The 16,283-nt window shown below is 35.0% G+C and overlaps 1 protein-coding gene and 2 long non-coding RNA genes across 3 annotated transcripts; 1 reads left to right on the forward strand and 2 right to left on the reverse strand.

Moving 5' to 3' along the window:
* Positions 1-813: 813 nt before the first annotated feature.
* On the forward strand, positions 814-3,687 carry LOC145815385 (uncharacterized). The gene is made up of 3 exons (XR_014358323.1): positions 814-1,262; positions 3,340-3,399; positions 3,532-3,687. It is a non-coding gene; the product is annotated as an uncharacterized LOC145815385 (long non-coding RNA).
* Positions 3,688-6,728: 3,041 nt separating this feature from the next.
* Positions 6,729-10,165, reverse strand: LOC145815400 (uncharacterized). The gene is made up of 4 exons (XM_082912047.1): positions 10,160-10,165; positions 9,667-9,772; positions 9,521-9,556; positions 6,729-7,316 (listed from the first exon to the last, which is right to left on the reverse strand). Exons 1-4 carry the CDS (start codon positions 10,163-10,165, stop codon positions 6,769-6,771), a joined length of 696 nt encoding a protein of 231 aa, XP_082768173.1. The 3' UTR covers positions 6,729-6,768.
* A 176-nt stretch (positions 10,166-10,341) lies between these two features.
* Positions 10,342-13,376, reverse strand: LOC114290370 (uncharacterized). The gene is made up of 5 exons (XR_014358322.1): positions 13,173-13,376; positions 12,668-12,752; positions 12,431-12,538; positions 11,578-11,648; positions 10,342-10,761 (listed from the first exon to the last, which is right to left on the reverse strand). It is a non-coding gene; the product is annotated as an uncharacterized LOC114290370 (long non-coding RNA).
* Positions 13,377-16,283: the final 2,907 nt, after the last annotated feature.

Here is a 16,283-nt window from a genome sequence, read left to right on the forward strand (position 1 = left end):
TAGGCATATGTTAATTTCCAGATTTGATAATTCGAAGAGTATTTTGTGTTGGTACTTCATATTTATGTTTCTTTGATCAATTGCAAATGTATGTTTCTGTGTTCGCCTTGCTCACTTTCTCCCTCCTCTCTTTTCTACTTACCGAGCTCCCTTTGGACTTATCGATCCACTACAAAAAAAATACACTTTTAGCGACCACTTTGTCTCTCTCTCTCTCTCGCTTATCACTCTGCCTCTCTCTCTATCTCTGTCTCTTTTCTTTATCTGTCTCTCACTCATCTCTCTCTCTCACCACACATCTCCTCTACCACCTTCACCACCACTGCAAATGTCATTCCACTACCACCATTACTACCACTGTTACCACTTGACCTCTACGACTACCATTACTACCACCATCACCACCACTCCATTACCACCGCCACCACTACTGCCACTACTACTACTATTACCTCTCCTCCACCACCGCTACTCCATCTCATCTACCGCTACCACAACTTCACCACTAATCTTCGTCATTACCTCTTATCCACCACATCTCCTCTACCACCTTCATGGGTTGCAATTTTTTTTTTCCATTGACCACAAAAAAATTAACTTTATTTTAACAGAAAATATTTTTCATTAAAATATTACCTTTACTTCTGCCAAATAAAAAAAATAATTTTTTTTCAGTAAAATAAAAATAAAACAAATAAATTTTCAACCTTAGTAACCTAAAAAAAAATTAAAATTAAAAAAAAATTAACAAAAAAAAAAAATTCTTTCTTTTTCCCGCCCCCCCCCGGTTTCTGACGATCTCAAATCCTCAATCCCTAACCTAACACTCCCTCTCACTCTCCTCTCTCTTTTATCTCTTCCGTCTCCTACGCCGTCACTTCTGGTGCCGCCACCGGCGACCACCACTGCCACCGCCACACCTCCTCCCTCACCGCCCTCTCTCTCTTCTCCTATTCTCTTCACTGGTCGTCTACTTCATCTTCTCCACTCTCGTCGTCGGATCTAAAACCCTAACCCTACCTTCGATCTTCTCCAATCCCTCCACAAGCCATATGTTCAAATCCAGACCCTACACTCCCCTCAACTGTTTCAAAACCTTTGTCTACAAAGGACTATCGTCGAACTCGTCAGAACGGCGATCTCGAACGGGCTGATTGCGATGAGAAAGACCAGGCGGCGAGGCACATTAACGTGTCAGAAACGAAATTAGAAGTTGGACAGTTCATCTTTGGCCTAATTTTTCTCTCCATTTCTGCTCAAATGTAAGTATGATATAGTCGTCCTCAATGTGGGTTTCTTGGGTTACTGGTACTAGTCTTAACTGTGCACTTTATGTGTTTGTTTAATTGACTGAATAGTGTGTTTGTTGGAATTACAAAATAAATTTGTCATGTAGTGGTTTAAATGTATTATAATATATATTTAGCAAGAAATGCCTGCTTAAAATTAATTATCCAATGCATTGCATGAGTTCAACACTAGTTTTTAAGACTCTGCAAATTGTTTGTTGATAAAATCTTTTGGTGTGTTCCATATAGATTTGTGATCAAATTAGGGGAAAACGAACATCTTTACACGTTTGTTTTGCATTTCTTAGTCGACCACCATGTGCAGCCGCACAATAATATTTGAGCATAGTCGAAGATACTATAACCTCTCCATATGCAGCAGCATAGTAATTTTCAGCATAGTACAATGAATTTGAGAAGCATATACTACAGGCCACATTATCTGCGGACCTACCTTCGTAAAAAAAACCTTGTTTATTTTAATTGTTGTTAAAATTATTATAATTTTATTTGGTAAGGTGATTGTTTTGTTGGAAAGAACATGCCTATGAGTTCTGCTCACATGGAACCCAACTTGCCTTTTTCTCCAGTTTTTGAGACCTACGGGATTTCATACTAATTATGTCAGACAAAGAATGCTCCAAGCTTTTGCAATATGAATACGAAAAGAAAAAAAAAAAAAAAGTCATTTGCATGGAACTTAAAAACTTTAGGAAAGTAATAAATAATAATCATAGAAAACACGAACATAGAAAAAAAAAACTTGGGTTTTGGTTAAAGGCAAGAAAGGCTTTTGGAACATGTTATCGAATTTAACTTGAATTGAATTGGATGCACATGGCTGATATTAGATAATGATATGCCTAACATTTCCACCCCAGTAATTACAAGGCCCCCTTTTCGCTCCTCCTCTCTATTCCTTTTGTAATTTTCATTATCTATATAATTTTGAGTTCAAAATGGAATAGTTTTTTAACATCATTTGGTCATAATCGTTCCCATCTGCTAGCCATTCAGATATTAATTTCAATTTCTTCATTCGTGTATGAACAATTTCTTCAAGTACTTGTAGTTGTGAATATGCATGAACCTCAAACAATTTAAAGTTATGTGATTTACATTCACCCACAAATTCACAGTTTTCTGACTACTGTTACTTTTAATGAAATTCCCCACAATTACTTCTACATCTATGGACCATTAGTAACAACTTTTCCCTAGGGATCGTTTGATGCTACCATCTTATCTATATCCATAAAACTAAATCATCTTAGTTACCCTGGTGTCCTTTGATTTAAGTTTTTTTCCATCTAATTTAACTTGCACAATTTTTGGGAAGATTGCAAATAAGGAGTATTGACATTTTTGCTAGTTTATATTATACAAAAGTGAGGTTTTAACAATAAAGGTTGAGCTCTAAAGCGTTAACTAAATTTCTTAATTTTTTGGGCTAATTGAATTGGGGAATAAATGTTTGTAGACCTGGATAGCCTTCTACCACAGATAGAGAGAAAGAAATGACTAATTTTTCATGAAAAAAAGAGGAAACATGTGGATATTATTATTAAAGTAGTTATGGAAGATGTTAGAGCCAGAATGAGTTCATATAGAATGTAAAGAATGGTATTTGAAAACTGGCAAACTTGTATTCTTTTGAATGCAATATATTTATGACCCATATATACTGAAACATTAATTAGCTACTTATGTGTACTAATGATGCAGCCAAATTCTTGACGAGGAGAATGATTTTTCTACTATCTTGATTTGGGAGCCATGGGATTGTGAATTCTTGAAAGATTTCCTAATTCATTGGTTGCTGAATTGCTGAATTAAGCTAATTTGAGTGTACGTCCTGTTTACTTGATGTTATCATATCAGGCTTGGTTTTGAAAAACTCCTGAGCTTCTGGGGATGTCTGTAACATTTTATTTTCTTTTTTTTGTCAATTTTAAATTTGCATAATAATAGTAGTAATGTGTATTAAATATAAAACATAAAATATGTGCACCATTTATCATTTCTTGAAATCATGTGTTTTTTTGTTCAGCAACATTGAAGAGGTTATTACAAAATTCGCTCAACTAACACCACAAGAAAGGACAAAAAGGTCAGTACAGATATGCTTTAAATCTATGAGGATGAAGAGTTGTTTTTCTTTTCTTTTCTTTTTTTTTTTTTTGGTTAAATTTGAATTGCATTTGTCACAATGTCACTGAATAATTTTTATTTGAATGACCAGGAAGTTGGAGAGCCTTGAAGTAAGATTAATACTGCCCGTTCTCTAGTACACCAATTCATTCTTTCTTTCTCTGCTTTCATTAAATATGAAACGATAAACATATCATATTCATTCAAGCCTTTTGGTGTTCTATTTGAGAATATAGGCACTAAAGAAAACCTTTAAGAAGTTGGACCATGATGTAAATATATAAGACTTTTTGGGTTCAAGGTTTGTGTTTATTTTGATGAATCTTTTAAATCTTAAAGGATTAACCCTCGTGAAAGAACTAAGGTTTTTTTTTTTTCTTCCTCCTTTCACGGGACTCAATGAATTGAGGTTAGCCCTTTGTCACTGTTGTCACCGTAATGTTTTGAATTTGAGTTCTTATGCATTGGTAGAATCCCAGTGAACTTCTTTTTTGACATATTTTATTGAAATTGTTATGGATAGGAATTATCCAACCAATTGAGGATGATGCGAGCTCAACTTACAGAAGCAAACAATAGACTGAGGTGCAACTTTGAAGCTCATATTTGTTAAAGAATTACCTTCCCTCCCCCTCCCTCCTTTTCTTTTTGGTCTTGTGAATCATAAAATTGGCATGATATAGTTATGCCCCGAAAAGCCTAATCAATTAAATTTTGCAATATAATTTTGTCTACATTGTTTTGTTCTAGGTTAAGATAAACTTAATACAATGTTTATAGATGTGGAGGCTTTGAACAATCGCCATTCTGTCTTTTACTTTTTTGTAGTCAGTAAATTAGTTCAAGTCAGTGATTTCCCCATTGTGGTATAACAGTTGCAGCTTTGTTTTGTTTTATTTTAGTCACATTTCATATAGTCCGTTTCACGGTTTGTACATGTGCATAATTGTTTCTCACATTTTGTATCTGTGTGCCTTTACACTCTTACCAAAAAATTTATATAAATTGATTTATGTGTGTGACGTTTGTGTTTATATTTTTTGTAATCACTGGATATTTCATGGATTGCTTACTACTCCAAATTATTTCATGGATTGCGTTTATATTTCTTAAAATATATGATTTGGCAGAAATTTAAAGATTGACTAAGAAAGAATAAACAACTTTAGAGTTGTTCATAATTGCTTTATGTTTTGTCTACAAAATCTACTTAGATTTAATGTTTAGTGGTGTTTTTTGTTTACATGTATTTCTTTAGTGTTCAAAAACTTGAAAACAAGTCACGATTCTATGGTAGAGACAACAATTTCTAGGGTTATTAAGAATTGATGAGATAGGAGTGTAATGAGGGAAGAGTGCAAAAAGAATGCTACTGATCTCTATTAATGAACTCATGATGAGTAGTTTTAGTTACTGAATGCTAAAGAATTGCAAGTACATAAGTTTATCAATTAATGTTTCATTATCTTTCCACCTACACTCTATGGGCAAACAAACAGACCTTGAATTTTAAATTTGTTTCAGTTTTTTTATTGAAGGACTTGGGCATTTTTGCAGTATTGTGCAACCAAAATTCAAATTATTGTCATGGTTTATCAAAAGAGATTACTTGAAATTGTACAACAGTGTGAAACAAAAGCTGAAATATCTATTGACTAGCAAATTTGTTGTAGTGAGGGGTGAGGGGAGGGGAGAAGGGGGAGGGGAAGGATTGTTTGGGTGACTTTTTTTGTCTCTTCATATGATTGTTTGTCCACAAATAGAACAGAGGCCAGAAATCAAGTACAAGAAATAAACTACTTCCTTACGTTCTATTCATATTAAGAATTTGAGACATTTATGGAAGAAAATGATTCTTTATTTCCCTTTCGCTTTTGAAATTTTTGCCTGAAGTCTATGTGATTGTGAGTTAGACAGTTTGACAATTCGACAACAAAAATAAGAGCAGTCCAAAAACAAAGCTGGAAACTGACAGCAAGCATATTTTGTTATTTGATTAAAAAGAGGTCAATTAATGGTGTTTGATTACAATTCTAGATTCTAGATTATTTGATTTTCTCAACTTTTTTAACCCAAAAAAAATTGAGATTACTTAACTTACAATTGAATTTTTTTTCAACTTAAGAATGTGCTTGATTCTTTTAAACATGAGCAGAATAAATTTGAAATTTCAATTTAGAAGCTAAATAGTATAATGATAGTAGAAAGAAATGAGAAAAAGAGACATTACCTTCTTTTTTTTTCTTTTTCTTTTTCTCGTTATGTTTTCTTCTACTCATTCTTCAATCATTGTTTCACTTAGATCTCTACTGTTTTTTTTTTCTTTTTTTTTTGTCTTCATAAATGTAGGTTTGAAGTGATGTGGTAAGAGTTGCGGGCTTAGATAGTTGAGAACTATCGTATTGTGTGGCTCACAGGTAGAATTTTGTTCCTCTTCTCTTTCCTTCAATTATTTTTCTTCTTCATCGTCGCTTCTTTTTATCACCTTTACATTTACAGTTTTTTGTGCAAAATAGATCACTTCTTATTTTTAATCTCTATAGCAAAGGTTAGCAGCCAAGTGTGAAATCTAGCTTGTTTTATACGACTTTTATAAGGTCTGTTATGATTTATGGTACATAGTGTTGCGTGGTTAACATAGTAAAAAAATGCATATGCATCTAAATGCATCAAGTCGGTAACAGTAAATGCTGCAATTGATTGCTCATTGACTCAAGTCATGGAAAAAGTGTTACTTTTTCTTTTTGCAAATCCACATCATTCTATAGATCCAATTGGCACATAATGATGAGTGTGTTTGAACTTAACTCCCAGGCACATACTAAATCATTACCTACTAAATATGCCGGGTGTTTAGTCTGCTGTACTTATTCAGGATTGAAAACTAAGTAGCAGATTGAAGGTGAATAGATAGATTCAAACAGAAGTAAATTATATTGAAAACAAGACATGAGAGATCAATTAACTAACAATTGATATACCTTTGGAACAATACTCTTTTGCTTTGTCACTATCTGAACCTGCTGAACCGTGCCTCCAGCACCGGTGTTTGGTCTCTGACTCGTAACATTCACTTTACCATTTCCAAGTCTATTATATTTGTTGACTCCCACTTTGTCATTTGCTTTTGTAGCACTAGTCATAGAATCTTGTGCATTGACTCTATGTAGCCTCGTGGCTTTAGAATGCACAACTTTGTTAACGTGAAAATTTTATGCATAATCAGCTAACTAACCATGATTCTAGACTAAATATGCCAAGTTTTTAGTCTGTTGAACTTATTCAGGATTGAAAACTAAGTAGCAGATTGAAGGTGAATAGATGGATTTCAAACAGAAGTAAATATGCCAAGTTTGGTGTCATTAATCAAAATGTTGTAGCTTCTCACCTTTGATTTTGTAGTTTCTAGGTGGGCTGACTTTGCGGCAGCAATGATTATACTTCCACATCCAGATTTAAAAGTCAAATCCCGAGTCTTAGCAGTAGATTCCTTGGACATATTTGACTTTCTTACTTTGTTGCAATTTGCTTGAGGCGCTCTCATGGCATTTTGATTATTATCAGGTGTTACATCTTTGTTCAGTGATGCACGAAGTGTCGTGTTCTTAACATTATAACCAGGGTGTGAAGAGGAGCCCACACCGGATTTTCCCGAGAAAGATTTACGCCCTTCAAATTTTCTCCCACCAACTACTTCAACCCTCAATGCTTGTCTTGTAACACAACTTTTTCTAAGAGTAACCACCTTTAGAGATGACAAAAGCCCACTCGTGCGACTAACTGTTTGACTAGATACATTCAACAACTTCTGATGTTGTTGCTCACCACTTTCAGATGTAACTGTGCTTGCTGATTTGCTCTCAACTTCCTTAATTACTGCAGGACTCGAATTGAAGTTATTTGTAACACATTCGACATTGGACATTAATAACAGTGAATGAAATGAAAATTATAGGCAAATAGATCACTATATCTAGCTAAGCATATAGCGACAACGACCATGAAAAGCTTCATACACAGAATCACACAAAAAAAGTCAAAATAAATTTTATATATATACATACAATTTATCGTAGATGTATATGTACGTAAAAATGAAGAAAAGTCTTTTAAGTGATGTCATTTAAACCATAGTGATGTCACGGCCACATCCGTACGGTGGATTGGGGGCTGATTTGCATTTTCGCCCCCTTAACGCCATTTTTCGGTTAAGTTTAATGCGTTTTTGGCTCTAACTCCCAAATTGCGTGTGCTAATTACATTCCGTCTATTGTTACATGTTCTATTTGTGACAGGGAAGGTGGCCGTGACATCTGTATGGTGGTTCGGGGGCTGTTTTGCATTTTTGCCCTATTAACGCCATTTTTCAATTAAATTTAAGGCGTTTTCGGCTCTAACTCCCAACCTACACATGCTAATTACATTCTGTCTATTGTCACAGGTCCTATTCATCACAGGGAATGTGGCCGTGACATCGGTACTGTGGTTCGGGGGCTGTTTCGCATTTTCGCCCCCTTATCGCCCTTTTTCAGTTAAGTTTAATGCGTTTTCGGTTGTAACTCCCAAATTACGTGTGCTAATGACATTCCGTCTATTGTGACAGGTCCTATTTGTCACGACGAAGGTGGCCGTGACATTCGTACGGTGGTTCGGGGGCTATTTCCCATTTTTGCCCCCTTATCGTCCTTTTTCGGGTAAGTTTAAGGTACGCTAATTAAGGTGTTTTGCCACAGGTCTTGTGTGTTTTTTTTTTTTTAGTTTAAGGATGCTAACTACCCATCTCTTCACCAACCTCATCATTGACCTAAGACTATCACACTCGCATAAATTTACTTAATTCTACATCTAGAATCTGACTTGAGACTGGTTTGCCCCTGGAAAGTCCTTTTTCTACTAAGTTTAGGGCGTATTCGGCTCTAATTGCCAACTTACGGGTCCGAATTACATTCCCTCAGTTGTCACAAGTCCTATTTTTCATGGGGAAGCTATCCGTGAGAGCCACACGGTAGTTCGGGGGCTGTTTTGAATTTTCGCCCCCGGAAAGCCCTTTTTCGACTAAGTTTAGGGCGTATTCGACTCTAACTCCCAACCTACAGGTCCGAATTACATTCCGTCAGTTGTCACAAGTCCTATTTGTCATGAGGAAACTGTCCGTGAGAACCACACGGTGGTTCGGGGGTTGTTTTGAATTTTTTCTCCCAATAGCCCTATTTCCACCAAGTTTAGGCCGTATTAGGCTATAACTATGGTAAAGCCATAAACATTCCTAGTGGGCTGATTGAGTGCCAAATGAGAAGTTAATGCATGTGAAATCTGATTCAGAATTTTTGAAAGAAAATTTTCATTCTCCAAGTTAAGGGAGCTCCTAGTTGGTAGTGAAAGCTATAGAGGAATAGCACCACATAAACAGACAGCTAAATGATTTCTTATCAGAAAGTTGGCTAACATAAAGTAAAAAGTGATTTTAGTTCGAATAAGAATCTTAAAGGAATTATAAAAATAACCAAAACTGACCCAAAAATGCTAAAGAAAGTTGTCAAAGTAAATAGATAAGTTTGAGTAAAAATGAACAAATGCACGTGCACACAGATTCTTTGACCTTATATTTATCTAAGGTTCATATGTTTCTTAAAATTTACAACAATTTTTTGCATATGATGGTTCAACTAGTTAACCCACCAGTCAAAACAATGACTAATGGGACTTGTTCCTTAATGGTTAATGTCAGGCCAAGTTTAAAAATTATTATTATTATTATTAATTTTTTTTAATGTCAGCAATACTCCATATTTTCAGATTTATTATTATTATTAATTTTGTTTAAAAAGGTCTAAAATCATATGAAATTATAGTAAATAATGATGAAGCTATTCTTCTTTGATTAATGTTGTATGTCAAAAGTGATCCTTAATAGAAACCTGTTGGAAATTCCACTAGAAATTTGTAAATAAAGTACACTGCAACAGAGCCAAACAATGACGCAATAAGAAAAAATAACCAATTTATAATCCACACAAAAAGAAAAAATAACCAAGTGATAATCCACCCAAAAGAGCCAAACCATGAGGCAACAGAATTACCTGAAATTGATTGAAGATTTGATCCAGTTTGAATTCCTGATAACAAAATCGTGATACTTTACATCACAAAAGATATAGAAACAAAGAACGATGGATACAGGGAAAAGAAATTCAAAACACATAGTTTCAAAGATATGATAGCCAACCTGCTCCCGAAGAGCCTCTCAGATAAGACACAAGATTTTTTCTTGATGATTCAACTGCCGTTAGTTGTTCAATACAGTCTCTCAATATACTATGCTGCCCTTTAAGCTACTCCACAATGCCAAAGCCATTGAGTTTTCCTGCTCAAATGAACATAATAATAATAATAAAAAAAATAGTTGAGAGAGAGAGATGCTACAGGATATAGCAACCAATGTATCATAAGTGAGATGCTAAACAAGAGAGAGAGAGAGAGATAAGAATAATACTGAACTGGCCCAAAAACCCTAGCCTCCTGCCACATTGCTACATTTTTCAACATAGCTTCAAGCAACAAATTAATAGTATTGTAAACTCAAGAATTCAATCTATACCAAATGCCCAAAACCATGTTCCCATTCCCCAAGTATATCGTTTAGGCACCAAACAAGTGAGGACATTTAATAAGGTTCTATAGCTGCAGTTTTTATACCACTATTCTTTATATATTCTTACCTCCATTCCAACCGTCGCTATAGTTGTTAGATTCACACAGATTTATCACTTCCCTCAACTCTCACCCTTGACTTACATCACATTGAAACTCTCTTAGCCTCTCTAGTGACATCCTTGGTGTTGTCACCTTACCTTCACTCTCTAAAATGCTTAAAATACTTTCAATGTATATAGCCATATAATTTACTATAATCGTTTCTTATTTACATCCATCATTAAGATTCAATTTACATATCAGGATTTTAAATTTTGGTTATGGTTACTCGTGAATATATCAACTGATACTATTATTTAAATTCATGCAATTACATACACTACTCTTTTTTCTGTACACCACAATGTATATAATTGGGGGCTCAAACATCTATATTTTACTGGATTTTGATTCTTGAATCAAGATAACTGGTGAGGAAACCAGAGAGATGAACGCTTTGAGGGCCCGCAACTGAGAATGTTACTTCATCATTACTATTTAACTCCAAATTCAACTTGCATGAGCACTTGTTCCCTACCATTAGTGAACACAAGAACACTGCACACTTATCTTTTGGAGCACCTTTAAGTATGCTTCTCCTTGTAGATGAACCAAGGCCTAGTGTTGCCTGTTTGATCACATCAATCAAAACCAAATTTCAATAGATTGGTTTATTATTGTGAAAATTAGTGTTAAATTGTTTAGTGTAACTTTTACTTATAGTTTATCAAATATTAAATAATTTAAATAAGTTAAAAAAATTGATTATCTGAAAATTAGTGAAGGGATACTTTGACTTATATTTTTTTATTATAAACTGTTAACTTATAATAAACTACACCAAATAGACCCAATTAAACAGAGAAACCTTCTCGTTAGGTAAAGTTTTAGTTTTCTGTTTATGTTTTCATTTTGTTTGTAAATTATAAACAAAAAACTTAATTAGTATACTGTTTTTGCTTTTAAAAAAAATGAAACTGATGCTCAAATTTTCAAAAAATTTTGAAAGAAAAAAAAGTGTTCTACTTGTTTTCAAAATTAGTTTTCACTCTTTTCTCCCTCCATCCTTCCCTTACCACCACCTCTCTGAGTCAAAACGTACACAAAAGAGGCCAATTGAGCTAACTCACTTCTTGATCAAAAAAAAAAAAAAAAAGATAACTCAATTGATTATCTATTTTATTAACTATAACATCTAAGTTTTAAACTATTGGTTTTTTTTTTTAGATAGTAAAACATTGATTTTTTTTTTTATAGGCCTTGTTTTTATATCAAAATTGGGTGTCTTTTACAAAACAAGAGATAAAATTGTAACATATATATACATAAATTTTTTTAAAATTAAATAAAACCTTGAGAAATTTGGGATCTAAAACCAGAGTTTTGTTGACTATATATGGTTGAATCCAGGAAAGAGGCGTTAGTTTGAGAAAGGAAACTAAACCTGAGATATGTGAAGCTTTACTCCCGGATCAAGTTGGCAAGTGTATGGTGAGCCAGGTTTGACTTCAATCCCTGTAAAATAAAACAAAATAAAATAAGAAAATGATATTAAAGATCATTTTCTAAACCCACTTTCTAGATGTGTAAGTAAGATAATTAGTTAATAATTAAAGAAGACATGAGAGACAGAGAGATTTGTCTTAAATATTCTAATAGACTGCCACATCATTAAGTTTGAAAAGTAAGTCTAATTTTTTTGACCTGAGTAACATTACCCAATAAAATAATATTGACTTGTAAATGAAAAAAATATATATCAAAAAGGTTTCAAGAGCTGTGTAGAATTTAGTTGAAGTGCATAAATGTATGGTGCAGGCGTTAGGTTTGTTGGATCAATAAGACTACAATTATTAATGTTATGTTTGGATTATGATTTTTGATAAAAGTTTGGAATGAAAAGGCAAGCAAAATGGAGTAAAACATCAACTTATGTTTCAGTTGCAGTCAGGACAACCATCTACCCTGCATCTTTATCCAAGTATCAGCCAATTCTAATGTATATTTCCCAAATATGTACCATTATAAGCAGGGTGCACTTCATAAATAATCAGGTACAGTAATTCAAGTAAAAGCAGTGCCTCAAAACAATCATCTCAAGTACATGGCAACACCTCTATATATTGCATCACTAATCTATACACCATACTGCACAAATCCAAAAACTTAGCTTGTGAAAACATTAAATATCTTATCCAGTGATTCTCCCCAATAAAATAAACAAATAATACTAATAGTAACAGAAACAAGACTATGTAATAACTACAAATTTTAAACAGATGAAATTAAAAACTCACAATCAAAGTGTGGAAGTCATCCAACCTTTTTTGGATTAGCTATGGACAAATTTTGTTGCAACATTGAATACTGGATATCCACAACTGCCTTTGATGGTTTTCCTTGAACTGAAACAAACCAGAAAAGTTAAAATTAGTATATGGAGACAAGTATCTTCAATAGAAAACAAGAATGAATTCAGCAAAAACAACTGTTGAAGTCCAGAAAATACATCAGTGTACAGCTAAACAACTTACTAAAATATTATAGGCAAAATTATCAAGCAAATGAGGGAAGCCATGGTCACCAACAGTGAGCATCCCATTTCATGAATCCAATGACCTATAAAATGCAACAAAAAAAATGAAATGAATTAAATTTCATAAATACATAACTAGGCATCCAAAGACCTTTAATGTTTCAATCCAAACCCTAGAAGTAGATTCAGATCATAAAATAAGAAGAAACAAAGAGAGAGGAGATCCGAGAGAGAAAGGAAGAGAACGAAAAGATTACCAGATAAAGAAATTGAGGGAGTTTGTACCGTTGGAGGTCTCTTATTCAAACGACCATGGCAATTTATAGAGCGAGAAACAGAGCGAAATCGAGAGAGGAATATCGAGAGCAAAATCGAGACAGATTTAGGAAGTAAGAGTAAAAGGAGATAGGGCAAGTTTTATACCATTTGAGGATACAGCAAGCTCGAGAGCGAGAGCGAGAACGAGAGAGAGCACGAGACTGAGAGAAAGAGCGAGATATAACCTGGTATTGCGGCAGTAGCGGTGGTGATTTGCAACGGTGGCGATTTGTGACAGTGGCGGTGGCAATGTGCGACGTCGAATGCTTCCCGGTGGTAAGCGCTTGTGGTGAGGTGAGGTTAGATTTGGTGGTGACTGAGATTGTGTGTGTGTAAGAGGGGGAGAGAGAGAAAGAGAGAGAGTTTTGTATTCCTAAACTGAGGAGAATACTGGGAGGGCGCCAATAGGTTTTTATTTTAACACTAAAATTTTGGCACCTTTGGCGACTAATTTCAAATTTTGTCGGCAAAAATGTAAGTAATAACGACTAAATTATTTAGTAGCCAAATCAACTCAAACGGCAACTAAAATGTTAGTCGCCAAAACTCAATATACAGCGACTAAAATTCTTTTTGTCGCTGAAAATAAACTTTTACCGACCAAAATTTTAGTCGCCAAAGGTGAAAAAATAATTTTTTATTTTCTATTCGGCGACTAAATATTTTAGCCAAAACTCAACATACGGTGACTAAAATTCTTTTTGTCGCTGAAAATAAACTTTTGGTGACCAAAATTTTAGTCGCCAAAGGTAAAAAATAATTTTTTATTTTTTATTCAGCGACTAAATTGGTTAAGTAGCCAAACTCAATATACAGCGACTAAAATTCTTTTTTGTCGCCAATTCTGGCAATTTTTAGCGACTAAATTTTTTTTTAGTTGCCAATAACCAATATACCCCTGCTAAAAAAAATTAGTAGCTAAATATTGTATTTTTACCAACTAAAAAAATTTTTAGTTCGCCAATTCTATAACTTTTGGCGACTAAATTTTTTTTAGTTGCTAATTTCGCCAAAGATGCATTTTGTTGTAGTGGAAGTTGGCCCCTACCTGAGTGAACTAGGGCAATTCTATGTCAGGTTTGGAGGAGTAATGAGCATAATCTGCAACCTAGAAACCTCTTCCTCCTCCCAAGCAAGAAGTTGTCTTCTGGAATTGAAGTTGTAGTCCCCAGAAGTGCCCCTATTTTGCACAAACATCCTTAATGATCCCCTTTATCTATAGACAACCTGAAAAGTCTAGGAAATTCATCCACTCAAAAGAAAGATTTTGGAGGTAGAATAGAAAGCTGCACAGTTTTTCTCAGAGAATGAACTGTTGGTTGAGAGAAATACATAGCTTGAAAACAAGGTTAATGAACTTGAACAATTACTGAACTCAGCTCATACTGAAAAGGAAGCCACTTCTATGCAACTGATGTATCACATGAATACTATTACTGAATTAACTGATCAACACTCGAAAGCATCTGAACTTAATTTAGAAGCTGAAGCACGGGTTTTAGAGAATGAAAGAAAGTTACATGAAACCATTTAGAAATTTAGTCAAAGAGATCTAGAAGTGAAGGACTTAGCCGCAAAGCTAAATGAACTTCAAGGAAAGATAAAAATGTATGAAGAACAAGCTCATGAAACAATTGGTGTCACAGAAAATCAAAAAGTTGAGCTTGATAGACCCTCTTTAAATTGAAGGGTCTGAAAGGCATCATTGAAGAGCTGCAAAACATGCCGCGCCAATTTGAAAAAGAGAGGGTACAGCTAGCAGAGGTGAATTCAAAGCTTACTTAGGATCTGGCTACGCATGAGTCCAAACTAAATGATCTAAACCATTTGTCCAACCAAAATTGAACCCCGCAGCCATCCCTATTTTGAATTCTTATATTGGATACAAAGAAATCATTCAGTGCAGAATTGGAGTTTGGCAAAGACAAAACATCTCCCCAAACAAGTGACATGTTTCCTGAAGCCACCAATGATGGTAGCCATCCACCTCCCTCAGTACCATATTTGCGTCTAATAATCTGTTTCCACAGTGTTCTTGTCACGCCCCCAAACCGCCCCTAGTAGTTTGGTGCCGTGATGGCCAGTAACCCGAGGTTACCGAAGGCCGTCTCACAAAAATCACACACAATCAGAGTATGAAATATGGGGCTTACAAGAGCGGAAGCAAAATATACATATAAACCGAGTTGTCCATGAGAGCCGTGCATAAGTCCAATGGAATGCCATACATCAAACATCTTTACAAGTCTTACAATTTTAGATACAACAAAATGGAACACAAAACACATCCTGACCAAAAGGCTTCTCAAGCCGACATATGCCAAAACAAACAAAGGAAACATAAGCCGAGAAGCATAATCTTCAAGACGATGCAAAACGCAGATCCAAACATGTCGGCAAAGCACCCAAAACACATCGGCAATCACGTCTAGGCCTCAATGCCTTCTTGTTCCTCACCTACATATATATAGAGAGGGTGAGCTTGGATACTCAGTGAATGATACTAGAAATAAAGGTTTTGCATGATTGATATCCAAGATTTCTTTCAAAACTATACATAGCATACTTTTCGATCAAGAGGGAAATCAAGTTCATTTGCCGGCTTTCATGTTCTTTGGATGTTAATAACATCTACTTATTTCAAGGGGTGATGACATATCAAGACAAGAGTTTCAAGACGAGCTGTGCTGCGAAAGTTTAGAGTCCTCTAGCACTAAGGACTGTCAAGACAAGCTGTGCTGCCAAAGTTTAGAGTCCTCTAGCACTAAGGACTGTCAAGACAAGCTGTGCTGCAAAAGTTTAGAGTCCTCTAGCACTAAGGACTGTCAAGACAAGCTGTGCTGCAAAAGTTTAGAGTCCTCTAGCACTAAGGACTGTCAAGACAAGCTGTGCTGCGAAAGTTTAGAGTCCTCTAGCACTAAGGACTGTCAAGACAAGTCATCAAAACAAGATAGCATTTGATATACAAAATAGGGATAGTCATTCATGCTAGATCAAGTACTTTTCAAAACAAGGCAAGACGAGATTTATGAAAGCAAGTGTAACATAGCTTTATTAAAAATACCACTCACATCGTTTCTTCACACGTCGGGGTCGAGACAAGCCCAAGTCCTACAACACATGGCAAAGCCTATTGAATGCGCTTTCAAACAAGTCTCTCATATACACAAATGTTTTCGGAAATCATGCTGGGCACCAACCAGGTCTAGGCCGAGGTTCCACACCTCCTTGCCGAGGTGTGTTCCCGAGGGCCACATGCAAGGAAAGAGGTCGGGAAACTCTGGGTTCCCCTCTGT

This window comes from Camellia sinensis, unplaced genomic scaffold, assembly GCF_055761805.1.
Source record: "Camellia sinensis isolate YWXY unplaced genomic scaffold, ASM5576180v1 Unanchor2, whole genome shotgun sequence".
Classification (NCBI taxonomy): Eukaryota; Viridiplantae; Streptophyta; class Magnoliopsida; order Ericales; family Theaceae; genus Camellia; species Camellia sinensis.